General features: G+C 44.3%; 1 protein-coding gene across 1 annotated transcript in view; it reads right to left on the bottom strand.

Moving 5' to 3' along the window:
* Nucleotides 1–15,779, bottom strand: part of LOC103183929 (SAC1 like phosphatidylinositide phosphatase) — a 58,509-nt gene extending 42,730 nt beyond the window's left edge. The window contains exons 1-2 of the mRNA XM_007901691.2: nt 15,715–15,779; nt 620–717 (exon numbers count right to left, since the gene is read on the bottom strand). Of these exons, the coding sequence (XP_007899882.1) occupies nt 620–717; nt 15,715–15,746 (130 nt within the window). The 5' untranslated portion in view covers nt 15,747–15,779. The remainder of the gene's footprint in view (nt 1–619; nt 718–15,714) is intronic.
* Nucleotides 15,780–16,243: the final 464 nt, after the last annotated feature.

The following is a 16,243-nucleotide window of genomic DNA, read 5'->3' as shown; positions in this document are numbered from 1 at the left end:
AAACATTCATAAATTGGGAACCCCACACTCATAGCCTTTAAATAGTGCAGAACCATAGCTACATACATTGAGCACATTGAACTCCCAAGCAATCCTAGCAGATGTACTGTCAATTAGAGCCAAATCTCTGCAGTCAATCGCAGAATCAAACACCTCAGCCACTAATTAGAAGTTTGTTAAAAAAGGAAAAATTAACTTGAACTAAAATGAACACCTTCGACTTAGTGAGAAAAAATTGCAATAATTTAAAAAAAACACTCAAGCTAGCAAAAGCTCAAGGACCATCCATAGTTCACTTATAAATGGATGAATCACCCTGCCAGAAACAGGCCAAGTCAGTTCCTTGATACTCTGAGAAGTACAGGTAGAGCAGCTATGTTGTCTGTAGCAGCTCCAAGCAACAGTAACAAGTGCAGCTTAAAATTCACTAAGGGAAGGTGTACATCTCTTCATTGGCTGATAGGTCCAATAGAGACCAATAGAATTTTTTTTTAAATTATGTTAAATTGCTAATTGAAAAAAAAGTTTAACTGTGCAAACCTTGACAGTGCACAGAACAAAACTTAAAAATGGTAGCTTTTCATTAAAACGTAAGCCCTGCTTTTCACAGATATTTTACCTGTGAGCATGATCTCATTGGAGACACGGTCAATGGCAAGCACATCATTTGCTCCATCATCACATGCCTCAAAGTAGAACTTCTCTGGAGTTGTGTGCCTAAAAATTAAAATGAAAAAGAAACATTAAGAACATTTTGCATCAACTTTTCTCCCTTTCTACTTTCAAAGATTTTGTTTTGCTAGGGTATAGTTCCACAGGTCCCAGACTCCCTCCAATAAGTCATCCAGGTAGCCATTATTCATATGTGAGTGAGCTTCACAGGAAAATAAATGCTTTGAGACTATTTGTCTGCACAGCTAATACAGTTCCTGATCTCATACAACATCTACAGCATACAACATCTGGCTCATTTTAATGCATTGTAGCTCCAGCTGAGATCAGCTGACTATATACAGACTGAGATTCAAACATGAAATTTTCTGGTCTCCATCGAGTTTTGAGAACAGTCCCGGTACTATTTATAATGGTTTCATTATAGCCCAGTTGATCTCATTGCTCAATTCTATTTAGAGTCGAATTTTAAAATGAAATGGCTTTTATTGTGGCCATTTCATTTTAAAATTGTGGCCATTTCATCTTACAATAATAATTTGGTAGAGCACCTTTCATATCAGGAGGTCCTTCCAAAATGCTTCACAGCATATATTGTAAAGTGGTATGACTGTGGGTTTATGTGTGTTTTTTGTGGGCGAACCAATATAGACCTTCCCCCATGGATGAGGTATTGTCTTTACCTGCTAGCAATTGGGTGGCTAGTACTTATGCGCTATGACAATTATACAACTAGATTAAAAGCCATTATAAACCAGTTTGACTACTTCCACCTACCAACCTCAAATAGATTTTTTAATAATAATAATCCTTTCATTTGATATAGCGCCTTATCACGTTGTTGAGACGTCACAAAGCATTTCACAGGATATACTGTGTGTTTACAACAAAGAATTGCCATTCAATCAACTCAAGCTCAGCGAGATGGTTCCAGAAATTCCTTTTCCAGAAACTCCTCCGGGTTTTGGGATTAACTTCTCAGATGACGAAACCTTTGCTCTTTTTTCTTGTTAAAAGTGTGATGTAATCTGTGTTTTAATAAAATGCTTGACAGCTATATTGTTTGGAAACAATAAAAAAGGCAAGGTGAAACAGTCCCAAAAGTAAGTTTTAAAAAAATTATAATAATATAATAATCCTTGCATTTGATACAGCACTTTTCACGTCTTCTAGACGTCTCAAAGTGCTTCACAGAATATGCTGTAAAGTGAATTGACTATATATTTGTGGGTGAAATGCGGCAGCCAATTGTGCACAGCAGTGTCCCACAAACAGTCATGGATTGAAAATGACCAATTTATTATTGTTTTGGTTCAGAGATTATTATTAGGCTCTGTGTGGAGTAAGGAAACTTGCCCAAGGTTTCGCCCTGACCTGCCTGGAATTGAACCCAGGTGTCTCGCTTGCAAGACGAGTGCTCTAACCACTGAGCTACAGGACTCCAATGAAAATTGCATTTTCATTTGCGTCTGACCAATATTAATCTCCAAACATTAGGATTTAGAAAGTTTTGACCGAAGGCACGATCAAAGAGAAGGGTCTTGAGACCGGCCTTGAAGGAGGCGAGGGAGGAAGCGATATGAAGGGACTGTGGGATGGAGTTCGAGAGTGTGGGGGCAGAGAGGCTGAAAGCTCGGCCACCGATGGTAGGGTGGGTCGGGCGGAAGACATGGAGCAGTCTGGAGCCCGCTGAACGGAGGGAGTGGGCAGGATCAAAGAAGTGGAAATAAAAACATTAGCAAAACTCAATGAATCCATACACTAATTACGAGTGGACTAATATCTGTAAGAAACACGCTCACATGGCCTGGAGCTAATTGATGAGCACGAAAACATTGACTAACTCATCTCGGCTGCGCCAGTGTCCCACAGCTAACTGATCAACACGTTTCTGTGACAGTACACGAGAATCTGAGATTAGAATATATGGGGGAAGAGAAAAAGGGGAGGAATGTAATATGGTGCTAAATTTGATTATACGATCTGAGCGCCTCTATCAGAGGTTCCTGCAAAATAGGTTTTCCCCTCCGATCACAACTGAAGCATTTTGAACATGTGCTGCTGTGATCGGTTTACCTAACAGGTACATTTGACATTCCACACCCTCAGCCTTGTAATGTCACTGCTCAAAGGGGATTCTTTGAAAGATGGGATTCTCCTAAAGCCGTGGCAATCTCAGAACAATCAGTAAATGGCCGTGTCCCCGCAAGTGTATTATGCATCAAGTATAAACTCTGTGCAAATGGATGCGTAAACTTTGTGTATATGGAGGAGAATTATGTGCGCAGTTAATTATGTAAATAACCAATGAAAATTAAAAGGAGCCTGTTGGATTACTCCTGCGCACAGACACATCCTCACCACTCTCACACACACGCGCGCACACAGGATCTTTTTTAAAAAAACGTTATTTATTTTGGTCAGCTAGGTGTCTGACACACGTGGAAACTAATCACCAAGCATAATAGTATCCAAACCAGGGTTTCACATGTATGCCACCTACACATGGAAAATTTTCTATGTCTGGAATGGAAAGTGGATTCTCTCCGTAGAGGGATGCACTCTGCTTACCTAATTCTAGAGGGTATTAATAAAGTACAATACAAATTTACATTTATGTTGCTCTTTTCACATTAGGAGGACGTCCCAAGGTGCTGGACGGACCAAGGTTGGCACCCGAGTTGGAGGAAGGGCAAGATGGCTAAAGTCGTGGTGAAAAGGAAGGTCTTCAGGCGGACTCTGAGCAAGGGAAGGGATGAGTTAAAGGGATTTTGGGATGGAGTTCCAGCAAAGGGGGAGACACGCTGAAAGCCCAACCGACGATGGTGGGGCAGGGGGTGTGAAGCAGGCTGGTGCCCGTTGAGCAGGTTGCCGGGTTCGTACAGTGAGGAGATTGCAGAAGTAGGGCGGGCAAGAACGTGGAATGATTTAAAGGCACCGAGGTTCTGTTCAGGCTCCGGGAGGTGAATGTGCATCCAAGTAGTTTAATGCTGTCAGTGACTGTGGTGAGAAGGTGCTGAAGGAAGCTAAGAAGGAGAACCTCTGTCTTATTAACATTCAACTAATGCACAAATGGACAGCGAAAGACGAGTACCATGGTGAGCCCGACAGAGGATTCCCAGACCAGAGCAGAGGGAGGCTGTGGGACGGTCAAGTGGGGATAGGAGGCGAGGAGGACGGTGGGAGAGGAAGACAGAATGGGAGTATTACAGGGTAGAGGACAGTGATGGGAGTATTTTCAAATCCAGATCCGGGGTTTGAACCTGAAACCTTTGAAACCAGAGGCAGAAACACTACCAACTGAGCCAAGGATGGAGGCAGAGGGAAGGAGTTGGTGCATATTAGTTCCCAACGTTAAGTCATCATGGAATACAAAGCCAGCATTGAATGTAATTTTAGTGTGTGGTTGGTGCACACCAGATCAATTAACACAGGGCTGTTCTGAACAGATTACACAGTCTATCCTTAAATCCTAACAAATACTTCATTGTTAGAAATTAAAACGGGTTATACACCAAATCATGTACTTACTGCGTTCCTTACAAGCAACATGAAAACTATCAGGTCAGGCAGCGTGGCCACACAGCACCACAGAGTGGCAGGATAGAGTTTCACACCCAGCATTCTCTCAACCTATGTAGAACCTCAATTTTCTATCAAAGGAAACTATCAGAAAGGGAGGGAGACGAAAATGTCATCCTAACCCACTGTCATGCTAGTCACAGATCAGAAAACGGATCCCAACTCTCTGTTGTAGAAAATTCAACCGTGCAATGGAAACTCAAAAAGAGGAAAGACGTGAATTAAAAATGAGATAAACGAATGTGCAACGTGTTTTTATTGGCAAAATATTTGAAGCCGAGAATAGAAATTTAAACAAAATGAATTACACACATTCACTGCAGCTGGAGAACAAATCAACAAAGATGTGCTATATAACAATATGTCAATGGAGCTTCTTGCTGCTATAAATATCTAAACTGAGAAAATGCACAAATTATGTATTGAATATTGAGCACGCCTACACCTTCAGTAGCTCCTTCGAACCAGTAATCATTGTACAAGAGCACTTCTATCTCTAACAAAAAGACATCAGTCTGGTTCAATTGGTAGCACTCTCGCCTCTGAATCAGAAGATTGCAGGTTGACCCCCCACAGGACTCCAGTGCAGCGCTGGGGAAGTGCTTAATTGTCAGAAGTGCCATCTTTCAGATGCGATGTTAAATTGAGGTCCCCTCTGCCTGCTCTGGTGGATGTTAAAGATCCCATGGCACTATTCGAAAAGGGAAGAGTATCTCCTGGTGTCCTGGCCAACAATCCCCCTGGTTATTCACTTCAGGGAAGTTTGTAGAATATTGCAAATTGTCTGCCCTACAAATACACAATCAATGCACTTCACGATAAAAACCTGTGAAGCATTTTGAGATGTCTTGATAATGTGATCAGGTGTGAAATCAAGTATTATGTCAAACATTTACCAATAAAATCGCATCATGCTTCAAGTGAAAAATATTAACTTCTTCAACAACAACAAACTCCATTTATATAGCACCTTTCACTTTGGGAGGACATCCCAAGTTGATGGACAGTCGAGGGTTTGCATCCAATCTGGTGACTGGATTTGGGAGAGGTGGGAAGACCAAAGGTGCGATCAAAGTGGAAGGTCTTGAGACAGACTTTGAAGGAGGTGAGGAAATGGGTGAAGTGAAACATTTTTTTTTTGCTGAATGGAAATTCTTTCCAGTCAAAACTGATGGAACTTTTTTCAGCTAAAGGGTAATGAAATCTTTGTTGCTGTGTGGGATGATGAATGCAAAAATCTCCAAGAGATGTTATTCTTTAAAATGCAAGTCTACCTTGCACTAACAACAGGAAATCCCAACGGAATGATCAAATTCTGTCTTTCTCAGTTCTACGAATTCATATTAAAGTTATGTAGTAAAGTAAATTTTGTCATTTCCGTATCCTATGCTGCTGACTAACAGTTCTACAGTCACCAGATGCTACTTTTCTCTTGAAGCATTACACTTGTCAACAATCTATTTGACCATTGAGCATTGCAGACAAGCCAGATCCTATCATACATGCACTTTCTGATGGGTCAGTGGACAGCAATCAGGAATGGGAACCCTGGGCTGATATTCTCTTCTACACCCAGGGGCAACACCGTAACCCACCCAGGGGCAACACCGTAACCCACCCAGGGGCAACACCGTAACCCACCCAGGGGCAACACCGTAACCCACCCAGGGGCAACACCGTAACCCACCCAGGGGCAACACCGTCACCCACCCAGGGGCAACACCGTAACCCACCCAGGGGCAACACCGTAACCCACCCAGGGGCAACACCGTAACCCACCCAGGGGCAACACCGTAACCCACCCAGGGGCAACACCGTAACCCACCCAGGGGCAACACCGTAACCCACCCAGGGGCAGCAAAGCTAATTGCAACACCTCTAATGCAACTCCAGCTGAGAATAGCTCACTGTACAAATTGAGAATTCAGGTATAAACAGCTCAGTTGAACTCGAAGGAATAGCCTTATCAACTGAGCCTCTGGGGAGAAAAAACTTTGATTTTTTTAAAGCCCGCCATCCACAACTACAACTTGCAAATATATAGCACCTTTTAGGGTGAACATTTCAAAGTGCTTTTCAAAGATGGGAATCACTTAACAGGAGGAAAGGAGGGAAATTGTGGTTTTGACCCAATGAGGTATATATTAAGATACATTTAAGAGGGGTTTGAAGGCAGGTGGAGGTGTAAAATGAGGAGGTTTTGAGATCTGGGGTATATATAATGGCTAAAGGCTCATCCACCAATGGTGCGTGGAGGGATTCAGGAATGCGAGGCAGAGAAGACTTGGAAGTCTGAAGCGCATGGATAGATGTATATCTTTAAAGGGAATTAAAAACAGGTACCCAAAAGTGTTCACTAACTGCATAATCCAATGAATAATTACTGCGTACCCTCAAAAGCTATTCTGAGCTCACATTTTTCCAAACTCTGCAGCACCTCTTGCAAACCAAACAATTGCTCATACCAGGATTATGTTGAGCCTATTTTTAAAGTAGGTTGGAATAACAGGACATTGTCACAAGGTAAACAGCGTGATCAGTTCTAGGAACTGCTACGTACAGTCTCACTTTCAAACTCAAATCTACCCTGGTATTTTAGATTTGTGGGCCAGTACAGGATTACAGACATGCTGTACTTCACACGATCCTGTCACTTCCACAGAGTATAACTTGCTCCCAGCTCCTGATCCCCTCAATAAATAACAATATTAAAGGAACATACAACAACAATAACAACAACAAAATTATATTTATAGAGCGCCTTTCATGTCGGGAGGACATCCCAAAGCGCTGAACAGTCAGATGTCGGGGCCAGAAAAACCTTAATAAAATCCTGATTTGTGAACAATGTTCATTCAGCATGTCGGTCACAACTGGAAGGAAAAGGTCCCTGACAGTTCATGGACATAACTGTAAAATTCACCTCTATAGGCTGGGAAGGTCAAATGCCCAATATTCCATCGAATCAGACGTAATGTGATCTGGTCTTAACATTTTAAGATTGTGAAGCGTTGTGGAAAATTCTTAAATCCAATCTTAATTTTGAAGCTGGTTATCTGCAATTCTTAAAAACAACTGGCATCCAAATTAGGAATTAATTTAAGTTTTTTTTACAATTCTGTACAATCTTAAACGTCATGACAAAATTATCTTAAACAAATAAATATTGAGCCTCTGAGTTCCGATCCCTGGCAAACAATCCTCCAAATCAACTGGTCATACATCTAGCTTTCAAACGAGAACTATATAAAATACCTAAAATGAGTGAGATACAAGTGTATGGGGAAAGAGCAGACACTTAAAGGATTTCTCTTAAAACAGCAACCACAGACATGATGGACTGAACAGTATTCTTCTGTGCTGAAATTTCTATGGTTCTATCTAATTAATGGCTGTTATGGGACCTTAATAATAATAATCCTTGCATTTGATATAGAGCCTTATTATGTCATTGAGTTGTCTCAAAGCACTTCACAGAATATATTGTAAAGTGAATTGACTATGTTTTGTGGGCGAAACGTAGCAGCGAATTGCGCTCAGCAGTCGTGGATTAAGTGACCAAATTATTATTATTTGATCTGCTCTGTATAAACTGCTGTTGTGTTTGCCTAAAAAAGCATTCAATTCACTTATTTGTGAAGCATTTTGTGACACTGAATGTGATAATATATTCCATAAAAAAATAAAAAGTTCTTTCTTTCACCGAGTTAAGTGATGACAGCAAGGCCTGCAGCGGGCCATGACAATTAGCCTCCTGGCATCTGATGATTCTTTATATATAAATATATGCTATATCAAATGCAAGGATTATTATTCAGACACAGAGCATAGCTGCTGCTTCTCGAAGGGAGGATTATTTCTACACTACTGATGGGCACTTTTGAAACCTGTAGTTTTGGGCAGCAGTTTCAATCAACATCAATGAGAATCTGGAGGTAGGTTACTTTTCCTATCCTCTAACAAGAGGGGAGAAATAACTTGAGAGTGTTACTGTCACAAATAATATGGCTATTTCAGTCTACATCATTCATTTTATTTCTATTGCACGCCTGATAATAATCCCTCAAGAAAAAAAATATTAAATTGGTAATTCCAATCCACGACTGTTTGTGGAACACTGCTGTGCGGAACTGGCTGCCGCATTTCACCCACAAATATACAATCAATTCACTTTATAAGTCTATTCTGTGAAGCACTTTGAGATGTCTAGAAGACGTGAAAAGCACTATATCAAATGCAATGATTATAATTATTATAACTGCTTGTTTTTACTTAAAAAAAGAGGGGCGCAAGTAATGTCACAAATTAATTATGGTCAGCACCACAGGCAAATATAAAACATATCCCACAGATTTTTGGCAAATATTCATCTTAATAATACAAGTTACCAAGCTAATTACTGGGACATGATGACTTCAGTGTTGCTGGAGTCTGGTTTGGTGGTGGAAGGGATGAGGAAATATTGCCTGTGAAGGTTAGCAGGGCAAAGCTGAACACGTGTGATGTGGAAACAAATGAATATTTTGGAGTTTCACACAATTACCTTTGAGGAAACAGTGAACACTTAGACAGAACGAGTATGATAGTCCACAATATGAGAGATGGCACATTAGCCATCTTGTATAGGATAATGCACCGCCAGCAGTATTTTGTTACACCTTAAACAAACATTATCGAATGGAGGCGTTTCTACCAAATCATGTCATTGTTATCGGGTAAAATGCTTCAGTACTAACTCCATATATTCAGAGATGACTCACAAATAACTCAAAGATAAGTGGATAGCAAAGCCTTCAGTTTATTGTATCCATTTCCTTTTGGGGGAAAATAATTGTTTTTCATCAGTTAAGAAACAGAGATAGTGACAAAAGTGTCACAATGGAGCATCAAAGTGTTAAATCGGATACATTGCAACTAAAGAAATTCACAAAGGATCAAGTAATGAAATTCAATCCTGAGAGATCAGGAGATATTTAATAGCGGAAGAACTTCGCACTGGATCTAACCAGTTCATGGGAGATTCAATCATTGGCGGCTGCTATTCCTACTCCACTTCATACAAGTACCATTATCAAATGTTAGGTCTCAAGATGCAAACACTTGGGAGTGATAGTTGGAAATATGCTGCTGTACTTAGTAGTTACTGAGCCATTATGCTGGAGCTCTGTAAACCATCCTTCCATTAGCAGAGAATTCACCTGCAGCTGTTAAAAATAGCCTCGTACAGTGTTCCATTACTCAGCACACATCCCTCAGTTTGATGAGCACACACATTCACCAAGGATGAAGTCTGAGAATGATAGCAGGCCCCATAAAGGGAATCAATACACATTAAGTGGAACCTTGGTATAATACACTGAGTTATAGTGGGGTAATTGGGGAGGGTGGACCTCAACATTTGCTCCTAAAAATCCAAAATGCAAACAGAAACCGGTGACTTGCTTTAAATCACAGCGTCATGATTTAAAACACCAGCCAGTTTCCAATGCACTTAAAAATGAGGGACTATTCAGTCATCAAGTACCGTCAACACCACTATGCACAAGAAGCAGCAAGGGACGGAAACATGTCCTGATGACCCAAAAGCCGGCTTTTTTTTAATTTAGTGTGGGATGCAAACGGCTTTTTTCTGTTCACGTGTAATGAACTGACCAGCAATCTCATCCAGTTATAAAGTGGACTGGGATTTTATGGACCACGATTACCACATTATAATAAGGTTCTACTCCACTTCCTGAACCAAACCAAGGTGGTAAGGTCAGTTGAAACATGGTGAAAATTGCATTTAAAAGGCAAATAATCTACTATCTAATAACCCAAAATCCCATTCATTGTTTAACATTTCAAAATTGCACAATGTACTGACTGAGCAAACTCAGCAAATGGCTTCTCCTCCGGCCCCCGCACCATCTCGTGCGAAGTTCCTCAGGGCTCTGTCCTCAGTCCCCTCCTCTTCACCCTCTACACGCTTCCCTTTGGTGACGTCATCCGCAGACATGGGGTAAATTTCCACATGTATGCGGATGATACTCAACTCTACCTCTCTGCCTCCACCCTGAACTCCAGGACTACTGGCGCCCTGACCGACTGCCTGTCCGACATCAAATCCTGGACGAGGGACAACTTTCTCCAACTCAACGCCAGCAAGACCGAGGCCCTCCTGATTGGCTCGCGCCAGGGCCTCCGCACCTCGGGCGCTGGCAGCATCAGCCTCCACGGCTACACACTCAACCTCACTGAGCCAGTCAGGAACCTGGGTGTCTTGTTTGACCCTGAACTGTCCTTTCTCCGCCACATCCACACCATGACCGGCACTGCCTACCACCACCTCTGCAACATTGCCAGACTCCGCCACTGCCTCACCCCTCAGGCTGCAGAAACCCTCACCCACACATTCATCACATCAAAGCTCGATTACGGGAACTCCCTCCTCATCGGCCTTCCTAACTCTTCCCTTCACAAGCTGCAGATCATCCAAAACTCTGGACTTTGGACAACAAAAGGCAGTGTATTAAATTGCTGCATTTTGTAGCAATGTGCAAAATCATAAACTGGGACATCCAGTCGGTAACACTGGTTAATTAATTGTACTGATAAGATGTCCCTTTAGAAAGTACATTAAATCATCCCAATGCAAAAATTAACAGTCAAGTTCCACGTCTCCCACCCTGAAGCTGATTTATGCATTGTACACATAGCACAGAATGGAGAACAAAGACCTGGGGAATCAGATGTAGTAGCAACAAACACAGTGCTTTCCAAGGCCCAACCCTGTCCCAACAATCCGAGTTTACACACTCCAGCGCATTGCTGAATATACAATACAAAATTACATTTATATAATGTCTTTCACATCGGGAGGACATCCCAAGGCACTGGACTGTCAGAGTTTTGGACCATCAGGATGTGTTGCACTGTTGGAACATGAGTCATTAAACCGAGGTCCCCATCTGCCCATTCAGGTGAATATTAAAGATGCTGTGGCACTATTCGAAAAGAGAAGGGAGTTTCTCCCAATTTCCTAGCCAAGAATTCCTCAAATAAAATTGGTCAATCCGTTAATGGCTGTTTGTGGGACATTGCTGCGCGCAAATGGGCTGCCGTGTTCGCCCACAAATAAAAAGTCGCTCCACTTCACAGTAAAGTTTACTAAGTAAATTTGGTCCATCAAATCAGAAACTTTATTCCCAAGTAAGAGAATTGCGTGAGGAATCAACACACAATTATTATGGATGATATGATCTTATTTTGGATGAAGTGGGAGAACAATCGGAGAAAAAGATTTTTTTTCCTCGACAAGAAGCTATATGACCCAAATGATCACAGAAACAGCAGCATAGGAGGTGACAACAGCATTCACATCAAGCCTATGCTGTCGCTACTACCTCAACTCGAGGCAAATACATATCCAAACTTTCCATTCTTTCCCCTACTCTTTTTGTCTTCTCTTTAAATACGATTTTATGGAAGAAAAACTGCACATGGCAATTCATGGTTATTCTTTGAAGAGATAACTGGCTTGTGCACAAGGGGAACATTACATATTTTGAATTTAATAAAATGATACCTTACACGTTTAGAAGGCACAGAATAAGGAGATGCGAGAAGCTTTTGCATTAGATTCAAAATTAGCTGAATCACAGGTAATTGTATGTGGCACTGAACAGAAGGAGTTAACTAGCAGGTCACCTTAAGGATCATTGCTGGGACAGATGTAATTTACTTGGTACATAAGTGAACTGAAAGTGTAGATAAAACCAAGCTTTGCTCAACATACAAAGCTAGGAGGAGATCCAAACAACAAGCTGAATGAATGTAGAGGGAGCTGGATAGATTAGGACATTGACAAGTGGCAAATTAAATTGAATGTGAATTGAGGATAAAAATATGCAGTAGGAATTGTATTACAACAATAACAAGATTACATTTGTACAATGCCTTTCACGTTGGGAGGACGTCGCAAGGTGTTGGACAGCGTACAGCATTTCAGCTGGGGTCGGGAGGGGGAGAGGGGAGGGGAAGTGGCCAATGACATGGTCGAAGAGGTGTTTTGAGGCAGGACTTGAAGGAGGCTAAGGAGGGGGTGAGGCGGAGTGACTGGGGGAAGGAATTCCAGAGGTTGGGGGCAGAGTGGCTGAAGGCTCTCCCGCCAACGGTGGGGCGGGTGGGTCGGGGGACGTGGAGCAGGCCAGAGCCGGCTGAGCGGGTGGGTTGGTAGGGGGTTAGGAGGTCGCAGAGGTAGGGTGGGGCGAGGCCTTGGAGGGCTTTGTAAATGAGGACCAGGATCTTGAACTGGATCCTCTGAAGGATAGGGAGCCAGTGGAGTCGGGCGAGAATAGGGGAGATGGGGTCACGGAGTTTGGTGCGGGAGAGGACACGGGCTGCAGAGTTCTGGATTACCTGCAGCCTGTGGAGAGAGGAGTTGGGAAGGCCGACAAGCAGGGCATGTGCGTAGTCGAGCCTGGAGGTGATGAAGGCATAAACAAGAGTTTCAGTGGCCTGAGTGGTGAGGTAGTGGCAGAGTCGAGCGATGTTACAGAGGTGAGGGAAGGCAGAGCGGGTCATGGCTTGGATGTGGGGAAGAAAAGACAGTTGAGGGTCGAACAAGACACCGAGGTTCCTGACTGACTTGGTGAGTTGTAGTGTGCAACCATGGAGGTTGATGCTGCCAGAGCCTGAGGTGCTGAGGCGCTGGCGCAAGGCAATCAGGAGGACCTAATCTAAGTTCAAGATCCCAACATGGGGCTTGAACCTACAACCTTCTGACTCAGTGAGGAAAGTGCTACCAACTGAGTGAAAAAAAGCTGCATGCATTTCCAGAGAATGCAGAATACTATTATATGTAGTTACTTATTTTGAGAACAAAGTAGTTAAAATTAGAGACCTAACATATTCATTCAACCTGACAAAACTCCATCACCGGAAATTTGATTTTGAAGTCCTGTTTTGAAGTCTTACTCTGTAAAAATGTTTATTTTGTAAGTGAATTTGCAAATTGTGTCACAATTGATTATCATGAAGGGGGTTGGGTCGAGGGAGATAGCTGTTGAAAAGTTCGGCCATAAATAATGGAGCAGAGGGGCAGTGAGATACAGCAGGCCCAAGTTTGCCAAGTGGAGGGGATGAGCAGAGAGTGAAGCTGAAGATCAGAGATTAGGTGTGAGGGCATAAAGATATTTGTTGGTGAGGATCTTGGAATCCGAGACGGGGGGAAAGTGGAAACTGGCGAGGACAGGGTGAAGTTTTGGTGGGGTAACAATGTGGAAGGCAGGATTTCAAATAAGTTGTAGCTTGTGGAAGGAAGCGAAGGACACATTTTGTGACATGACACAAAAACACTCCAGCTGTTATAGCTGAATAGCTCACTATTCTTCAAACCATTTTTGAAGTACATGTTGACCTTTCAAGACTGACTCGTATTGGGCAGGTAAGTTTTTAAATGTGACCCAATGTGATTCAGTTGTCTTCAAAAAATATACCAAAAATATCATATATCTAAGATTTTCATAATATCGACAGATTTGACTTAACACAATGATGGTCTCCCAGGAAGCTATTCATTAACCTTTCAGAGACAGGTATGCAGAAACAACACAAGATACAGATTGAGAATAACAACATATAGCGCAGAGCCCATGAACTTCCAACACTTTCCCATTGCCACAAGCATCCTCCCCAGCAGACACTATCTGCTCTACCCCAGAGGAGGTATCTACATACATACCCCTGAACCCTAAAGAAACTCTTTGCATTTGATATTGTCTCTCACGTCAGAAGAATGTCTCAAAGCATTTCAAAGGACCTTACTATAAAGTGCAGTACGTGCATTTTGTAGACATGTGGTAGCCAATTTGCACACATCAGTATCCCATTAACATTCATGAAATCCATCCCACATTCCCTTTGCCTCGCCCACTTCACTCCCATCCCTCCTTCAAGGTGCGTCTCAAAACCCTCTTCTTCGACCACCCTCCCTGCCCCCTCACCTTCCTCGATTCCAACTCCCAGCTCGGGTCTAAATCCCTGACTGTCCAGCGCCTTGGGACGAGCTACCGACATGATTAGCGTCCTAGCGACGCTATAAAAATGTAATTTTGTACTGCATTGTGTGAAGTAAATGACCAATATTATTTGAGGGATTGTTGGCCAGGACACCCCGAGAATTGCCCCTCCCGTTCTGAATGTAGACCCGGGATGATTACAGCTATAGGCAGACAGCGCCTTTGCTGAGCAGCTCATCTCATCTGAAACATTGGCACCTCTGACCACACAGAACATTCCAGAAACAAAATTCCCCATCTTCAATCCTGAACTCATACCCTCTGCATCCCTGGTGCCTCTCTCTCTCTCCTCTCTCTCTCTCTCTCTCTCTCTGGCTGTACATCCTCAGCGATCAGTAAACCCTCACCCAAAACAAAACCTTGTGGGGGGGCTGTGCAAACCCCTCTCATCATTACTCACCCTCCAAGGGAAGGGCCTGAGCTCGGAGTCGGGGGAGAGCAAAAGAGGGAGGGGGGCGGGCAGGGGCTGTGAGGGAAAGAGGGGGGAGGGAAGGAGGGAAAAGAGGGAAAGAGGGGGGAGGGAAGGAGGGAAAGAGGGGGGAGGGAAAGAGGGAAAAGAGGGGGGGAGGGAAGGAGGGAAAGAGGTGGGAGGGAAAGAGGGAAAAGAGGGAAAGAGGGGGGGAGGGAAGGAGGGAAAGAGGGGGGAGGGAAAGAGGGAAAAGAGGGAAAGAGGGGGGAGGGAAGGAGGGAAAGAGGGGGGAGGGAAAGAGGGGGGGAGGGAAGGATTGAAAGAGGGGGGAGGGAAAGAGGGAAAAGAGGGAAAGAGGGGGGGAGGGAAGGAGGGAAAGAGGGGGGAGGGAAAGAGGGAAAAGAGGGAAAGAGGGGGGGAGAGAAGGAGGGAAAGAGGTGGGAGGGAAAGAGGGAAAAGAGGGAAAGAGGGGGGGAGGGAAGGAGGGGAAGAGGGAGGGAGGGAAGGAAGGAGGGGAAGAGGGAGGGAGGGAAGGAAGGAGGGGAAGAGGGAGGGAGGGAAGGAGGGAAAGAGGGGGGAGGGAAAGAGGGGGAGGGAAAGAGGGGGGAGGGAAAGAGGGAAGGAGGGAAAGAGGGGGGAGGGAAAGAGGGAAAGAGGGGGGGAGGGAAGGAGGGAAAGAGGGAGGGAGGGAAGGAGGGAAAGAGGGGGGAGGGAAGGAGGGAAAGAGGGAGGGAGGGGAGAAGAGGAAGAAGTGGGGAAGAAAGGTACGGGAAGGGAAGGGAGAAAAGGGGGGGAGGAGGAGATAGTGGGAAGGGAGGGGTGGAGGGGGAGAGGGAAAGGTGGGAGAAGAGGAAGAAAGAGAGGGAGGAGGAAGGGGGAGTAGCGGGACACGGCGTCAGTGCGAGATGGCGAGGCTGCCGCCCGCCGAGGCCTCCCTGTGCGGGCAGTCGGGGGGAGGGGGGGAGGGGGCAGTGTCGGGGGGAAACTCACAGTTTGAGGCTCTGGTGCGCGGCGGCCGCCATCTTCCCTCAGCACCACGTGACCGCGCGCTCCTCCCCACTGACGTGGCTCCTCACGTGACCCGGACAGAGGCACTGTGTCAGAGACAGAGACACTGTGTCCAGAGACAGAGACACTGTGTCCACAGAGAGTCACTGTGTCCACAGAGAGAGTCACTGTGTCCACAGAGAGAGGCACTGTGTCCAGAGACAGAGTCACTGTGTCCAGAGACAGAGAGTCACTGTGTCCACAGAGAGAGGCACAGTGTCCACAGAGAGAGGCACAGTGTCCACAGAGAGGCACTGTGTCCACAGAGAGAATCACTGTGTCCACAGAGAGAATCACTGTGTCCACAGAGAGAATCACTGTGTCCACAGAGAGAGGCACTGTGTCCAGACACAGAGTCACTGTGTCCACAGAGAGAGGCACAGTGTCCACAAAGAGAGGCACAGTGTCCACAGAGAGAGTCACTGTGTACACAGAGAGAGTCACCGTGTCCACAAAGAGAGGCACAGTGTCC

The sequence above is a fragment of the Callorhinchus milii genome, unplaced genomic scaffold (assembly GCF_018977255.1).
Source record: "Callorhinchus milii isolate IMCB2004 unplaced genomic scaffold, IMCB_Cmil_1.0 Scaffold2, whole genome shotgun sequence".
NCBI classification, from domain to species: Eukaryota; Metazoa; Chordata; class Chondrichthyes; order Chimaeriformes; family Callorhinchidae; genus Callorhinchus; species Callorhinchus milii.
This window is presented reverse-complemented; position numbering and strand designations above follow the sequence as displayed.